The sequence below is a fragment of the Anomaloglossus baeobatrachus genome, chromosome 2 (assembly GCF_048569485.1).
Source record: "Anomaloglossus baeobatrachus isolate aAnoBae1 chromosome 2, aAnoBae1.hap1, whole genome shotgun sequence".
Taxonomy (NCBI): domain Eukaryota; kingdom Metazoa; phylum Chordata; class Amphibia; order Anura; family Aromobatidae; genus Anomaloglossus; species Anomaloglossus baeobatrachus.
The window spans coordinates 711,924,003-711,941,201 of NC_134354.1; the positions used below are offsets into that span (position 1 = coordinate 711,924,003).

Here is a 17,199-nt window from a genome sequence, read left to right on the forward strand (position 1 = left end):
CCCCCTCTCACAGTCTGTCGGTCATTCTCCCCCCTCTCTCTTACTTACCGTTCCCCGATCACTGCCGCGGCGCTGCACAGCTGTTCACTAAACTCCGGCGGCTTTTCCTCTTTTGAAAAAGCCGGCCGCTCATTAAACAATCTCGTATTCCCTGCTTTCCTGCTTTTCGGCGCCTATGATTGGTTGCAGTGAGACACGCCTCCACGCTGAGTGACAGGTGTCTCACTGCACCCAAACACAGCAGCCGGTGTGTGTGTGTATACTGTGCAGTTAAATAAATAATGAAATAATTTAAAAAAACGGCGTGCGGTCCCCCCCAATTTTAATACCAGCCAGATAAAGCCATACGGCTGAAGGCTGGTATTCTCAGGATGGGGAGCTCCACGTTATGGGGAGCCCCCCAGCCTAACAATATCAGTCAGCAGCCGCCCAGAATTGCCGCATACATTATATGCGACAGTTCTGGGACTGTACCCGGCTCTTCCCGATTTACCGTAGTGCGTTGGCAAATCGGGGTAATAAGGCGTTAATGGCAGCCCATAGCTGCCACTAAATCCTAGATTAATCATGTCAGGCGTCTCCCCGAGATTCCTTCCATGATTAATCTGTAAATTACAGTTAAAAAACACACACACCCGAAAAATCCTTTATTAGAAATAAAAAACACTAACAAAGTCCCTCATCACCAATTTATTAACCCCGACAAACCCTCCATGTCCGGCGTAATCCACGGACCTCCAGTGTCGCGTCCAGCTGTGCTGCATGAAGGTGACAGGAGCTGCAGAATACACCGCCGCTCCGGTCAGCTTCACACAGCAACTGAAGACAGCCGCGCGATCAGCTGAGCTGTCACTGAGGTTACGTGGATCCAGCGGTGGCCGCGGGTAACCTCAGTGACAGCTCAGCTGATCGCGCTACTCACCGCCGCTCCGGTCAGCTTCACACAGCAGCTGAGGTGAGTATAGCGATCAGCTGAGCTGTCACTGAGGTTACCTGGATCCAGCGGTGGATGCAGCGGTGGCCGCGGGTAACCTCAGTGACAGCTCAGCTGATCGCGCTACTCACCGCCGCTCCGGTCAGCTCCATGCAGCAACTGAGGTGAGTATAGAGATCAGCTGCTGTCACTGAGGTTAATCGCGGCCACCGCTGGATCCAGCGGTGGCCGCGAGTTACCTGACTGACAGCAGCTGATCGCGCTACTCACCTCAGTTGCTGTGTGAAGCTGACAGAAGCGGCGGTGTATTCTGCAGCTCCTGTCACCTGAATGTAGCAGAGCTGGACGCGACGCTGGAGGACTGTGGAGTACGCCGGACATGGAGGGTTTGTCGGGGTTAATAAATTGGTGATGAGGGACTTTGTTATTGTTTTTTCAGGTGTGTGTGTTTTTTAACTGTAATTTACAGATTAATCATGGAAGGAATCTTGGGGAGACGCCTGACATGATTAATCTAAGATTTAGTGGCAGCTATGGGCTGCCATTAACTCCTTATTACCCCGATTTGCCAACGCACTAGGGTAAATCGGGAAGAGCCGGGTACAGTCCCAGAACTGTCGCATCTAATGTATGCGGCAATTCTGGGCGGCTGCTGACTGATATTGTTAGGGTGGGGGGCTCCCCATAACGTGGAGCTCCCCATCCTGAGAATACCAGCCTTCAGCCGTATGGCTTTATCTGGCTGGTATTAAAATTGTGGGGACCGCACGCCGTTTTTTTTAATTATTTATTTATTTTACTGCACAGTATAGACACGCCCACCGGCTGCTGTGATTGGGTGCAGTGAGACACCTGTCACTCAGCGTGGGGGCGTGTCTCACTGCAACCAATCATAGGCACCTGTGGGCGTGGAAAGCAGGGAATATGAGATGGCTGTGTACAGAGCACAGCGCGCCCGCCGGTATAAAGGCTCGGTCACGCTGTGCAGGCCGGCCAATCACTGCAATTCCACAACTAACAGGGCTGTGGCATTGCAGTGGTCTGCCAGCCAATCCCTGCATGAGGACTGGCTCTCAAAAGAGCGCCAACATGCAAAGATGAAGACCACGAGTACAGCACGAGTATCGCGAAATTACTCGGTACCCGCCGAGTAGCCCGAGTACAGTGATACTCGTGCGAGTACCGAGTAGTAACAAGCATACTCGCTCATCACTAGTTATTAAGGTTCTGTTACTACAGTATATCTCAGATCAAAACCATTCACAATCACACCGTCTGACTATACAGCTACAGCACTTCCCTGAATATCACTGGAATCTTTAGATTAGTATTAACAGACTGAGATTATCACCACTATTCGAAATTTTCTTCAACAGTGAAGAAGTTTACCATTATCACATTATGCCTTTTTCTATTTTTTTCTATCCCTAGGTAGAATGAGCTGTACGCTCTGATCTCCTATCCCTACACTGTAAAAGCATAAAATGATGCTTCTTAGTCAGTCTCCATCACTTACACTGGCTCGATAGTCCCTTCTGATTAGTTGTGCTAGACCAATTAATGTGAAACTCCAAGACATCACCCCATTGATGCCATTAGCTCACTGACTGGAGCTTCAGCAGTGAGTAGAATGGCAACTGGTATTTTTTTTGGGGGGGGGGGGGGGGGGGTCGATCCCCATGAATTAAACCGCAAAGTATTTGAATTTGCAGGGACTTGGAAAATGCAAGAAATTCAACTCAAAGTTGATTTTTTGTGGATCAATCCTTTCATCTCTGGTCATAATATAAGGAGGATGCTTCATGTCTTCCAGATTTTGATTTCCTTAGCTTATCTTTAGGAGGCCTCATCTATCCCATGTTCTGTTGTAACATTCATTTAAATGTTGTGATTTTGTCTCAGTAATTCATTGGTAATTCAGCCTGAAGAAGGAGCCTTGATGCTCTGAAAACTTGCTAATATAATTTTTCTGGTTAGCCTATAACCTAGAGCCCATATAGGTATCACTCCTAAAATACTTTTGTCATTCTTGGGGCATAGTATTTCAATATTACAACAATATTTCCTTGTATTGTACATTGTATTCCAGAGTAGAATTAATAGCAGGATTTAGTGTTTCTTATTGAATAGGGGCCAATATTTCAATGTAACTCTTCAATCGGAAACAGGATAAATATATGGCTGGGAAGATTTAGGACCCGGGGTTGGATCTGATGGCCCTTAAGGTCCCTTCCAACTCTACGATTCTATGATTCCATTCAATGATTAAGTAAAGCATTGTTAGAGCTCTCCTATATGACCATAGGAGAACTCCATTAAAAATAATTATGAAAATGAATATTATTTATTTCAATACCTTTATTTTTTTTCTTAGATATGCCTGTTGGCAATGAACAACTCTTTGGAATTCTTAACAAGATCATAAAATATTTCACTATTAAGGTATGTTACACTATTATTATTATTATTATTATTATTATTATTATTATTATTATTATTATTATTGTTATTATTATGATAATTAACATTTCTAACTCGCAAATTTACTTTTATGCTTCCATATTGTTGTATAGAAGAGAATGAAGCAAAAAAAATGTTTATATGTTAAATACAAGTTGCCTAATCCTTTTTACATTTACATCTGCCATGGAGAGAAAGCTTGGAAAACTCCATGTAAATTAAATGCCTGATGGTCAAGTTTGGAAGCTTAATAATTTTCATGCATGTTTTTTGGAATGACTTGGGTGTAGATGACATACTGATCATCAGGATTTAACTCAGAATAGGCTATTTTTTGGACTACCTCTAAGAACAGTAATCCTATACTGCCAAGATAATGGCCCTATTAAAGGGGGTTGTCCCACAAACAACATTTATCATCTATTCGCAGGATAGGTTAAAAAAAAATGTGATTTTTGCAATTGCCACCACTTGGACTCCCAATCGTCATGAAAATGTCCCCATGATTGAATGGTGCAATGGTTAATCATGTGCACTACAACTCCATGTTTGCCTATGGGACAAAGAAGTAGTTGAACACTTAAAGGGGTTGTCAACTACTAGGACAACCCCTACTGATTCCATCTGTTTCCCCCAGTTAAAATAAAAGACCCTTTACTCACCTCCCTTTCTGACACCAATCCAGTGCTGTCGGTAATTTGAAGTCAGGGCTCTAGTGACATTGTGATGTCATGTGAGCCCTGTGTCCAATCACAGCCAGCTTCTGTCTTCCCACCTTCGGACCAAATGAGTCAATTAACAGGAAGTGATGATGTCACCTGCTTCTCACTTCCTGTTAATTGCTCATTTGCTCCGAAGGCAGGGAGACTGAAGTCGGCGTCTTTGGACACGGGACTTCATGACATCACAATGTCTCGTGAGCCCCGCGTCCAATCACTTCCAGCTTCAGTCACCATGCCTTCAGACCGAATGAATTAATTAACAGAAAGTAACACTGCAGCTGCCACTCACTTGGTGTTAATTGCTCATTTGCTGCGAAGGCGGGGAGACAGAAGGCAGCTGTCATTGGACACGGAGCTTCGTAACATCACAATGTTATGTGGGCCTCGTGCCCAATCACCGCTGGCTTCTGTTTCCCCACCTTTGGACCAAATGAATAAAGTAACAGGATGTGATGCTGCAGCTGCCACTCACTTCCTATTGAGTGCTCATTTGCTCCGAAGGCAGGGTAGAGAATAGCCAGCGGTCATTGGACACGGGGTTCCGGTGATATCACAATTTCACATAAGCCCCGAACCGCGATTTTCAACAGCACTGAAACCCCACCAGAAAGGGAGTTGAGAACAGGGTCTTTTATTTTAACTGGGGGAAACAAGTACAATCAGAGGGGGTGTCTTAATAGTGGACAACCCCTTTAACTTTGTTAGCCTAGCTGGCTATCAGCAAAAATAAGAAGGGTGCTGCACCACTGTATGTCACTCAGCGATAACGCATGTGTGCTCGTCGAGGGCTGGGAATTACCGTATCCTGAGCGGGGGTGCTCGTCCAGAAGAAAAGTCCAAGTACCGATGGATGAGTGAAGGAAATGAGGGACCGCACTCCGTACCGCTGTGCAGGAATCTTTAGTTTATTAGACGGTGCAGGGTAAAAAGCAGGAGACGAGCTGTGAGCTGGCTCCCAGGTAGGGGACGACAGCTGTTTCGCCTAACTAATTAGGCTTCCACAGGTCCATATGTGGAGCTACAAACAGCACCCCCTATATAGGAGTGCTCACAGGTGCGTCGCATGCCACATAAAAAAACATACATAGGAGAATGTAATATGCATATAAAACATGGAACACACCATGCCACAATACAAAACCATAAAAACAAGATTATTACAAAACGATTATACCAAAAAAGAAAAGACAAAGGACACCGAAGGAATACATATGCAAAATATGTCAAAGCACACACATATGGAGGACATACAGAAAAACTGACAGATCCACGCGATCATTTAACCCCAATGCCCCCTGAGCTCCATAATTAATAATTAGTTTGGCTTCAACTTGTAGTAAAAGTTGCTGAAGGTTGCCCCCCCTCGATGGGAGGACAACCTTCTGCAGGCCAGCAAAACGGAGGACATCAGGGTTACCATTATGATGCTCGCGGATGTGAGAAATCAGTCTAGGAGAACCTTTGCCTGACGTTACCGAATTGTAGTCCTCCCTAAACCAAACGTATAAACATCTGATTGTTTTGCCTATGTAAAATCTGCCACAAGGGCAGAAAATCACATAGACAACGAATTTAGTTTTACAAGAAATAAACTGGAGGACCGAATGTGAGTGTGAACCCACCTGTAGGGATCGGCCAGTGAGATGCAGGTTACAAAATCTGCAGTTGCCACACCGGTAGTTACCCGGCGGGCAGCATCTATTGAGCCACACAGAGGGGCTGGTAAGTCTATTTCTCACTAGTTTATACCGTAGGTTAACGCAACATCTGAATGAGACCAAAGGATTAGCCTTGGTCATTTCAACCAAAGTAGGATCTCTTTCCAGAATGTGCCAATGCCTATACAAAGTTCTCCTAATGACATGCTCCAAGGGACCGAACCGAAAACTTAACACAAATCTATTCAGATCATCAATCTTTCTGTCAGGGCGGCCCGTGCGATTAGAACAATGGACACCAGATTTAGCCCTCTCAAAAGCAGAATCAATCAACTCCTCAGGGTAACCCCTTTGCTGAAGCCTTTCCTTTAATTCCATTGACTGCTGGAGAAAAGTCTCCTCAGAACTATTAGCTCTGCGTACCCGCAAAAATTGACTGTACGGTAAAGCCGTCTTAGTATGAAGGGGGTGTGCGCTCTGGAAATGTAAGAGTGAGTTGGATGCCGTCGGTTTCCTAAACAATTGAGTGTGAATATTACCATCCCTGATGGAAACCTCAACGTCCAAAAAATTGAGGGTATCGCCACCAAAAGAGGAAGTGAAGGACATATTCATTGTATTCGAGTTGTTAAGATGTGACACAAAATCAGAGAATAAATCCTCCGTGCCATCCCATACAATGAATATGTTGTCCACATACCTCAAATAGTGGCGAATATACCTCAAAAAGGGGTTGGTATCGGAAAACACATACTTGCTCTCGAAAGATCCCAAAAATATATTGGCCATGGCACAAGAGACAGGGGTACCCATAGCGGTACCCCCGCACTGCAAGTACCAACGGTCCAAAAAAGTAAATGCGTTCCTAGAAAGAACAAAATCAAGGGACTCCTCCACAAAATTGCAATAACGAGCATCCTTCCCACTCTGTGCCACCATTTCCTTCACAGCTTGAACCCCCAAACGCTGGGGAATGCGGGTATAAAGGCTCTCCACGTCAATTGATGTTAGTTGGAAGCCTTGCTGCCATGTTATACCTTTAAGTAGTGCCAGAAAGTCACCAGTGTCCTGGACATAAGAGGGGATGTGACTAAGAATGGGTCTTAGCAGCCAGTCCAAATAGTGTGATAAAGGCTCCGTTAAAGAGCCGATACCAGCCACTATAGGACGGCCTGGGGGATTGTCTCTACTCTTATGGACTTTGGGTATACAATACCAGCAAGGCTTCGTAGGGTAAGGAGGGATCAATTTGTCCGCCTGCGTCTGCGAGAGAAAACCTAGACCAATGAACTTGTTCAAGAGCCGCACCAAAGACTTCTTGAATTCCTGAATGGGGTTGCTAGGCAACGGGGTATAGGTGGCTTTGTCAGATAACTGTCGGAGGCACTCTTGGACATACTGTTGCCGTGTCAGGAGGACAGTGTTGCCCCCCTTATCCGCCTCGCGGAACACCGTGTCCTCCCAACTCCGCATAATGCGAATGGCAGTCAATTCGCCCTGACTCAGATTCTGAGTGGGGTTGGTATAGATCAATGCCTCAATGTCCTTCAGGACAGTATCCTGATACAAGTCCACCAAATTACCCGGTACCGTAGGGGGATAAAAATCGGATTTAATCCCTTTAGTGAACCTATTTACTGGTAACGCAGAAGTAGCCACACTGGGGCTAGACCCATGATGGGGTTTATTCAGACTGAAGAGTACCTCAGCGTCCCGAACCACATCTGCGTCAAAAGCACCCGTGACATCGAAGTGGCTACTATCAACAGTGCACGGGATATGCCCCTCCGGAGTAGATCCCGGACTGCCCGGTGCAGACTGAAAATGTTTGTATAAATGGATCTTACGGATAGCTTTAAACAAATCCACCCTAAACTCAGCAAAATCAAAAGGTTCAGGAATACAAAATTTCAGACCCTTGGAAAGTACGGAAATCATGTCAGGAGATAGAGAATGAGAGGAAAGGTTGATGATTGTGTTCACACTAGACAGAGTGACAGAGGGACCATTCAATTCCGCCAGGACACAGATTTCCTCTTGCGCCCTCTGACCCGTGCGTTTCTTCCTGCCCCCCCGTCGAGTGCATTTTCTAAAGGGGCAGTAGTTCTAAACGCACCTGAGTTACCCCCAGAGGGGCCTGCGACCACCTCCTCGGAGCCACTGGACTCCGAGTCGGTGGTCCAGTATCCCCTATTGGCACCAAAAGTACTCTTCTTCTTAATATGGGGTCTATGCCTATAATTTTTGGTGCTGTCTTTAGCCCAACAGAAAACCTGCTTCCTCTCATAGTCCCTCTTGTCCCTGAGACATTTTTCTCTTTTTTTATTTTTAATTTCAGTCTGCACGTTCACCAACCTTTTATCAAGTTTCAAACAAAATGCATTCCAATCATCATTTGACATTCTTAATCGTGTATCTAGTTTTAGAGCATCCAGTTCAGAGTTCAGAACAGCATAGTCCTCCTTGTTTTTATCCAATTCAAGATGTAACAGTTTTTTAGAGCACTCCAATTGTATATTTTCCCATTGCTGGGTAAACGCAGTGTCCTCTTGGAAGTGTGAAAGGGTCTTGATAACCCGTAGTCCACGTGGGACCCGATCACATTCAACATACGATTGCAAAGACTGAATTGTCTAACTAGCTGGCTATCAAATGCAGCAGTACTGTGCATGTGTCTCCATGGAAGAGAGACATGTTTTCATGATCAATAAGGTCAGATGTAGTGGAAGCCTCAATTAAAACCCCAGGAATCATATATTTATCTGCAATCAAGTTTATAATATGTAACCAAAACAATATAAAAAATAATACTGTTGTAAGCCTTGTCATTCCATTGACAGATGTACTACTTTGCTTTTCTGTAATAATATATTAAATATATTATGTCATGTTTTAGTTTGTCCGAGGAAGCACATTTAAGGAAATCCCTTTCAGCAAATATAGTAAGTAATACTATTTTTTTATGAGCAAAAATGATTTCATCTATAGATAAATATATTTTTTTAAAGATTTCTTAATCTACGGACTAAAATTTTGTAATAAAAAAGGGAAATTCATCAAAAGCAGTATTTGCTCATCTCTGTCTTGAGAACTGTCCTTATTAATTTTATTTTGGCACATTATTTTCATGGTTTGGCATAAACCCCGACTTTCTGCTTGGTAAATTATACCACAAAAAAAGGAGAAAATAAAAATCCTATTTTCTTTTGATATATTTCCAGTCTGATGTGGTTTCCTGAATATTTATGACTCTAGCAGAAAATAAATGCCTGACTCGAGCATATTTTTGTATTAAGTTCAAAAATAGATATAATTTTTATACTTTTAATATGTCATTCAGTAATGAGTAAAACCATTCGATGAGAAAGACGACATGATAAGCAAAATGTTTTTGCAAGATTATACAAATGTTTTAGTTTTTTAATGCAAATTAGATTAGCTAAGTCAAGTAGAAAGTGATGGCCCCATTTTGAACATGGAGGGCCGATTTTTCATTTGTTGAATTTTTAAATTGAATCTGTCAGCAGATTTTTGCTATGTAAGCTGAAGACAGCATGCTGCAAGGGTTAACACAGATATTTCAGACATGCCTCTCTTGTCACAGTCCGATCTTTAGTTTGTTTTAGCAGCAGGAACCTAATCATTGCTCAGACACAAACTCTCCTGCATAGCAGTTCAGCACGCCCCCTCCTCTGACACCTCACTGTCAATGTACAGTCTCTGTAGAGAGTCTGGTGTGGGCAGGACAGCTTCTTTGGCTCAGCTACATGACTAATCCTAAAAATTCTGATCATGTCAGAATAACTGCACCCAGTAATCTAAGTGATAAACCATTGGATTCACAATCTCTTTGCCTACATCAAGCTGCTCTCAGATGAGGTAGCAAAAACCTGCTGACAGATTCCCTTTAAAGTCACCTTTTTTGCTTTTTAGTATCGGTTGATGATTTTTGCTCCTAATTCTTCAAAATGGCCCATGTGGTTCATGAATTTTGCACAATAGCAAAAAATGCTATATATTTTGGTCTTTTCTTTTTTTTTTCCTTTTAGAGCAAAATGCCTCATGTTGCCCAAAAATGTTGCTAAATGTGCAAGAATAAAAATCATAAAATCACATCTGATGTTTTTACACCAGCCCCAGCCAGTTTTGCCAAACTTTGAGCTGGAGAAGGATGGAACATGATGAAGATCATCATTTATCCTTGGTTCAAACCCCACCAAGGACACTATTTACAAGCAGTTTGTATGTTCTCCCCGAGTTTGCATGGATTTCCTCCGGGTTCTCTGGTTTCTTCTCACAAAGACATAGAGATGGGAAAATTAGATTGTGAGCCCCGATGAGGAAGAGGATGTCTGTAAAGCACTATGGAATATGATGGTGCTGTATAAATACACTGTTAATTTTATTTCTTTGCTCATGTAGCGCTATCATATTACTATACCTAGTGCAAGAACTGAGGGGGGTTCATGACTTTTATATTTCCAGAATCACTGTACTGACTTCTCAGATCTTACCCTAGGTTAAACAAAGTCTATTAATTTTTCCTAATAATATATATTTTTATCTATAGTTATTGCTTTAAAATTTGCTTCCACATTGTGGTATATAATATCTATTAAGAATTCAGATCTTAATATACCTTTGTATTGTCTTTTATCATTTTTTCCCTAGTCACAAAAGTTACAACTAGAATAGTCAAGGGTAAGTAACAACAGATCTTTTATTCCCAGGCACACCAATATTTATAGTTTGACTAGGTTCATTTCTATGCAGAACACTTTGCTGGACGATATCACCTTAACTGCAAAAATACTGTATTCAGACCTATATGACAGCATATCCATATACTAAAAAAAATTAATTTTACTATATTTTTTAGATTTTTATTGCTTTTCATATTTTTTTAGAATGTACAGAAAAATGGATCATATATATAAATATCTACAGGGTGGTCCAAAAGTAGGTGGACAGTATGTGTAATAGGGTTATCAAACATGCTGTAAAGTCAAACTCACTCAGCTGCCCTTAGCAACCAATCAGATTCCACTTTTCATTCTTCACAGACTCTTTGGAAACTGAAAGGTGGAATCTGGTTGGTTGCTAAGGACAACTGAGTGAGTTTCACTTTACACCATGTTTGATAACCCTATTACACATGCTGTACACCTACTTTTGGACCACCCTGTATATATATATATATATATATATATATATATATATTTATTTATATATATATATATATATTTTTTTTTTTATTTTTTTTTTTTTCTTAATTATTTTTAGTGAGAGACATATTGATACGTTAATCTGTGTGCTTCAGCAAACATTAACATTTTTTATTAATTTCATGGGAAAAAAGTTCTACTCCTTCAGGCGTACTCTCTGCACCCTCCACCCTTAGAAATTGTCAGAGGGGATGGGCTTATTTAAACCAGTAAAATCTAATTGGATGAATATAGGATACCTTGTTTTGGTACAAAATATATACTTATATGGATGCACACATTTCTATGCATCTCTTTATGTAGAGGTGTGAACCCAGCCTTAGATTTTATTGTGATGTAGTTGTACAGGGTGTTGCTGCTTTTTTAGTCTTTGATTTAATAACAAGGTAAATCCAAAAACACAGATACAATCTTATAAAGCCTCACTTATTTTGTAACAAACAGCAGCAGAAACATCTGTACAGCTCCTCTGCTTAATCTCAAGACAGGCGCTGCTTACCCGCAGCATGACTTAAGGGGAATTCTGCTGTACAGTTACATACATGTCTTGTCAATTATACATTACCTTTAGTTGTTTGTGAAGCCTTCAGAAAATGTGTGGACGGGGGATTTTTTTTTTTTTAGGATAGGAGGCGAGGTTGAGTTTAAACAGAATATTATTGCAATTGAAAATGGTTTTGGCGTCAGAACGTCTATATTCCTTTATTCTATGTTTCCATGTTTTCTGAATGCAGTATGTTACGTTACTTGTGTATTAAAACTACATGATTCTGTTGTAACATTTAGAATAACCCCAGGAGGCTTATCGTATTTTTAAAAATGATATCATATGATTCAGAAATTACTTTATAAAAGCTCTAATTTGTGACCCATAGAAACTCATTGGTAACCTATAGAGCATTTGTGGCCCATAGTGACTTGTGAACTTTAAAGGGAACCTGTCACCAGGTTTTACCCATATCTACTCCGGCCACCGCCAGTGAGCCCTTATATATAGTGATGGGCGAACCCCCCCCCCCGATGTTCAGGATCGGGAGCCTCGCCCGAACTATTTGTAAAGCTCGAGTTCAGGGCTGAAGATAATGCAAACTTGCATGCACACCTGCTCAGCCTCTGTCTCCCGGCTGCTTCTGCTTCCGGGTCCAATCATTAACTTCCAGTGTTATTCACTTCACCGCTCGTCACTCGGCAGTCTTCATTTTTTCATGGACTCGATTGAACTTTGACTATCACTGTCAGTCTGCATTGTGTGTACAGAGTGATAAAGCAGAACTGATATTGCTCTCCCTACTTTTCACTCTGTATAGACGCTTGTCTGTACAGAGCGATAAAGAAGAGCTGACATTGCTCTCCCTGCTTCTTGCTCTGTATAGATGCTTATATGTATGTATGTATTTAATATGTATTTATCAAATACCTTTTTTTCTTTGCTTGAAACAGAGCCAATGACCACAATCACCAAAGTAATCAGTGGTGGAACTGACACAATTCGCAAAGTTATCCCAGGTATGCAGTACTCTGCAATAGAGCATGCTAATCTGTATACAATTAATATTAATATATATATAATACCATTTATATTTTTTCTGCCAGTTTAAATGAAATGTCATATTATTTAGACACTGAATTAAAGGGTTTGTGCAAAAAAAGACAATTCTGTAATATTATTGTAGCTAGGTGTTAAATATACTTTGGGCCACAACACTTTTAATGAATTAGCATGTTAAGCTGAGTATCTTTTAGGCTATGTTCACACTTTGCGTTTTTGCTGAAGTTTTTTGGCAGCGTTTTTTATGCAAACTAAAAGCTGCTTTTTACACTGCCAGGAAAACCTATGAGATTTCAGAAATCTGCTTTTTTTTGCTGACTGAAATGGAAAACTGCTGCAATTTTTAAGGAAAAAGCATGGCAATTCTTTCAGCGTTTTTGCAGTTTTTTCACCATTGAAAGCAATGAGAAAATGTAAAAACACAACTAAACTAGCTATATTTAAAGATACTGTAGACAAACGACTCATACCAAAAAAAGCAACAAAAAGTAGCAAAAATGCAGCAAAACCTGCCCTATTGCAGCCAAGAAAGCAGGTGTGGGCTGCAGAAAAAAGAACGCAGCAAAAATGCAATGTGTGAACATAGCCATACACTATGTTCATGCAAAATATTTGGACATGGATTTCCCAATGGATTCACTTCAAAATCCACATCAAAAAAACACTTCAAATACTCTTTGATCTGGATTTTAAAGCAGATCCATTTCAAAATCCACATAAATACTGTGTGTGCAGCATTAGTATAGAAGTGATATAGGTTATGCTTTTGGGATGACTTAATAGGAGTTGTTTATTATTGGTAACTTCATTGTCATATTGTTTCTTGTAGTCTATGCTATTACTGACTGACCTTAGAGGATTTGACCTCTCTCTTGAATAAAAACTAAACTTTATCCCTTCAGTTATTTTAGCGCCCCTCCTGATGTGGAGATTTAGGCCACGTGCACACAATGACTTTTTGGTCAGTATTTTACCTCAGTATTTGTAGCCAAAACCAGGAGTGGCAAAAAATACAGAAATGATGCCCGTGTTTCTATTAGACTTTGTGTATGACTCGCGCGAGTGCAATATGATAAAATCTCGCATTGGCCTCGAACCATTGTGTATCAATGAGGCAGCTCCGATCTGTTTTTTTTCTCAGCTCCAAATAGACTGAGAAAAAAGTTGTAGCATGCTGTGCTTGCAGGGTATCTCACACGAGACTCGCCAATGCAAATCTATGGGTGCGAGAATAAAACGGATTATATATGGATCACTCATCATACAGCTGTGTGCTGTGCAAGAAAAATGCATCCAAATACAAGAAAATTAAACAGGAAATGACATCAGATGCCACAGGAAGTGTTCCTTGGAACTGTGTATGCTGCCAATAAAAGGCAAGTGCACATCTCTATGGAGTGCACGCTCACCATGGCATGGCATATTAATGTTGAGATGACGATTATGATGCTATGTCGCCTCCTCGTAGAAGCATCTGGGTAGGTCTTACCAAACCTGTGGGATAAATCCCAGTGCAGCAATACACGCTCCGTGGTGTTCAAGGTCAAATGTGATAACATGCTTGGAATGGACAGACAAACTTAACAAAATAGATCTGCTAAGCATGTAGTTGGCCAAACACATCCCTAATGGCTGAACTCCCAATGCGGAGTGTGCGGGACAGCCCTTTAACCCCTTCAGCCCCCGGGCACTTTCCGTTTTTGCGTTTTTGTTTTTTGCTCCCCTTCTTCTGAGAGGCGTAACATTTTTTATTTTTCCATCAATCTTGCCATATGAGGGCTTGTTTTTTGCGGGACGAGTTGTACTTTTAAATGAAACCATAAGTTTTACCATATAGTGTACTGGAAAACGGCAAAAAAATTCCAAGTGCGGAAAAATTGCAAAAAAAGTGTGATCGTACAATAGTTTTTGAGATATTTTATTCACTGTGTTCACTATATGGTAAAACTGAGGTATCTATGTGATGCCTCAGGTCGGTGCGAGTTTGTAGACACCAAACATGTATAGGTTTACTTGTATCTAAGGGGTTAAAAAAAATTCACAAGTTTGTCCAATAAAAGTGGCGCACGTTTTGCGCCATTTCCGAAACACGTAGCGTTCTTATTTTTAAGGATCTATGGCTCAGTGATGGCTTATTTTTTGCGTCTTGAGCTGACGTTTATAATGGTACCATTTTTGCGCAGATGCTACGTTTTGATCGCCTGTTATTGCATTTTGCGTAAAACTTGCGGCGACCAAAAAACGTAATTTTGGCGTTTGGAATTTTTTTGCGACTACGCCGTTTACCAATCAGATTAATTGATTTTATATTTTGATAGATCGGGCATTTCTGAACGCGGCGATACCAAATATGTGTATATTTATTTATTTTTTAACCCTTTAATTTTCAATGGGGGGAAAGGGGGGTGATTTGAACTTTTAGGTTTTTTGTTTTTTTTTTATTTTTTAAAACTTTTTTTTTTACTTTTTTTTTTATTTTACTAGTCCCCCTAGGGGGCTATAGCGATCAGCAATCCGATTGCTGATCGCTATCTGCTGATCACAGCTTTACCGCTGTAATCAGCAGATTCAGTCACTTTGGTTTTCCCTCTGCTCTCGGCCGAGGGAAAATGAAAGTGAAACTTCGTAGCTGCAGGCGTCATCACATGACCCTGTGCTACGATGGCAACCACCGATAGTCACGTGATAACACACGTGACTTCCGGTGGGGGCGGCGGTGAGTAACAAACATGGCCGCGCGCATTTAAATCTTGCTGCCAGACTTTGGCAGCAAGATTTAAGGGGTTAATGGCCGCGGGTGGAAGCGATTCCACCCGCGGCTAGCAGGCACACATGTCAGCTGTTGAAAACAGCTGATATGTGTGCCGATCCACGCCGCCTGCCCGCGGCAGGGGGCGGGGCTTAACGGGACACGATCCTGGACGGATAGATCCGTCCAAGGTCGTGAAGGGGTTAATAGTTTTCTTACATATGGCTTCAAATAAGCTATTATTTGCCTTTAAATCAAGGCCAGAAAATCTACATATACAGATTACATTTTCCCCTCAAAAAACGCAGAGCCACATTGCACACGGATTACCACTCGGACAGCGCTCGTACAACTCTCCGGCATGAGAATCGAACCAATTTGTCATACGCAAGTGTGACTCCAGCCTTATACTTTTCCTCTGATTGTTCCACACCTGATTTTGGTTACAAATACTGAGGTACAAAACTCACCAAATACTCAACATGTGAACCGTGTGAACATGGCCTAAGGGTGCACTCACATGAGCAGTATAACTTGCATGAGTATCAGATTGCATCACTTGGTGCAGCCAGCTTCTCCCTTGGCAGGTCGGCTACATGTATTTCTATGCAGCTGACACACTACTGTCCGGAGAGTGTACAGCTATGTCGGCTGATGCAATGCGTGACTCATGCGAGTTATACATCTCATGTGAGCACACCCTTAAGGATAGTGTTTGATCTCTGAATTGAATAAGAAGGGTTGCAGGGTCAGGCACAGTGCTCAAACAGATAAGCCACTATTCCTATGTGAATAATTAAGATACATTATTCATTATGCTAATAGGGTCCTAGAGGACAGATCCCTAATATTTAAAAAATAATGTCCGATCCTATGTTGATCATTAATAGTTTTGTCCTAGAAAGCCATGCAATATTACGTATATATCATTGTCAGTGATTTTGTTTCCCCAAAGACATTAAGCTATATGTGATTTTCAAAAAGACTTGTATTACACAACAGGAAATTTACACTATTAGATTCTAAGGGTTTCTCCAATAGAGAATTGCAGTTTAAAAGGAATCGGTCAGCAGGGTTTTGCTATGTAAGCTGAAGCTGCTCTTTTGGAAAAAAAAACAATAATCAACTATGCCTGAGTTATCAAACTGTGTACTGTTGCTTACTTAAACTAAAGGCTTTATCACTTGGTGATTATCATTGCTGTGACTAGCCGGCTTGTGATATGTTGTCTAACATGCCCCCTCTTCTGATGTACAATCTCTATTGAGAGCCAGGTGTGGGCGGGACAACTCCCAGCTCTTATGTTTTCCTAAATCTAAATCCTTTGATTATATCAGAACGTCTGTAGCCAGTAAACTAAGTGATACATGGTTGGATTCACAATCTTTCTGCTTACATCATGCTGCTTTTAGAGGAGGTAGCAAAAACTTTCTGACCGCTTCCCTTTAAAAGTGCCTGAATATTCTGCATGGCATCCAGCTGAAAAGGACATTTGGGAGGAGCATTATGATCTAATGTCTCGCAACCAGCTCATTTTAGCCAATCAGGATTGTGGGAGTGATCTCAGTAATGCTATTCATCTGTAAGCAGCTGACAGAGAAGGTCCACTTCTTAAATGTCATTTTCAGCTAGATACCAGGGGACCAAAACTTTACTGGTAATTTCATGGCAGAGGTCCTTTAAGTGACAATTCCCACCTGATACCTTTCAAAGCAGCATATCAAGCAATTATAACATAAGATTTATATCTATTACTTTACAAACAAAATCAGGAGTGACTGAGGAGCAAGACGGTATATTCGAAACAGATTCAGGTATTTCACAAATCAATGTATCACGGTTTGACACTCCCAGCTGATTGGTTTTGCATCCACATGGAGAAGCACTTTGGTTTTTTTTTTA

General features: G+C 41.4%; 1 protein-coding gene across 3 annotated transcripts in view; it reads left to right on the plus strand.

Annotated features, from left to right (window-relative positions):
- Nucleotides 1-17,199, plus strand: part of POSTN (periostin) — a 111,758-nt gene that overhangs the window by 70,501 nt on the left and 24,058 nt on the right. For 2 of the 3 annotated variants that reach the window (XM_075337314.1, XM_075337316.1), the window contains exons 15-19: nt 3,309-3,376; nt 8,671-8,716; nt 10,446-10,475; nt 12,440-12,505; nt 17,070-17,111. In XM_075337314.1, coding sequence (XP_075193429.1) covers nt 3,309-3,376; nt 8,671-8,716; nt 10,446-10,475; nt 12,440-12,505; nt 17,070-17,111 — 252 coding nt within the window. The remainder of the gene's footprint in view (nt 1-3,308; nt 3,377-8,670; nt 8,717-10,445; nt 10,476-12,439; nt 12,506-17,069; nt 17,112-17,199) is intronic. The other variant, XM_075337315.1, reaches the window with a different exon arrangement.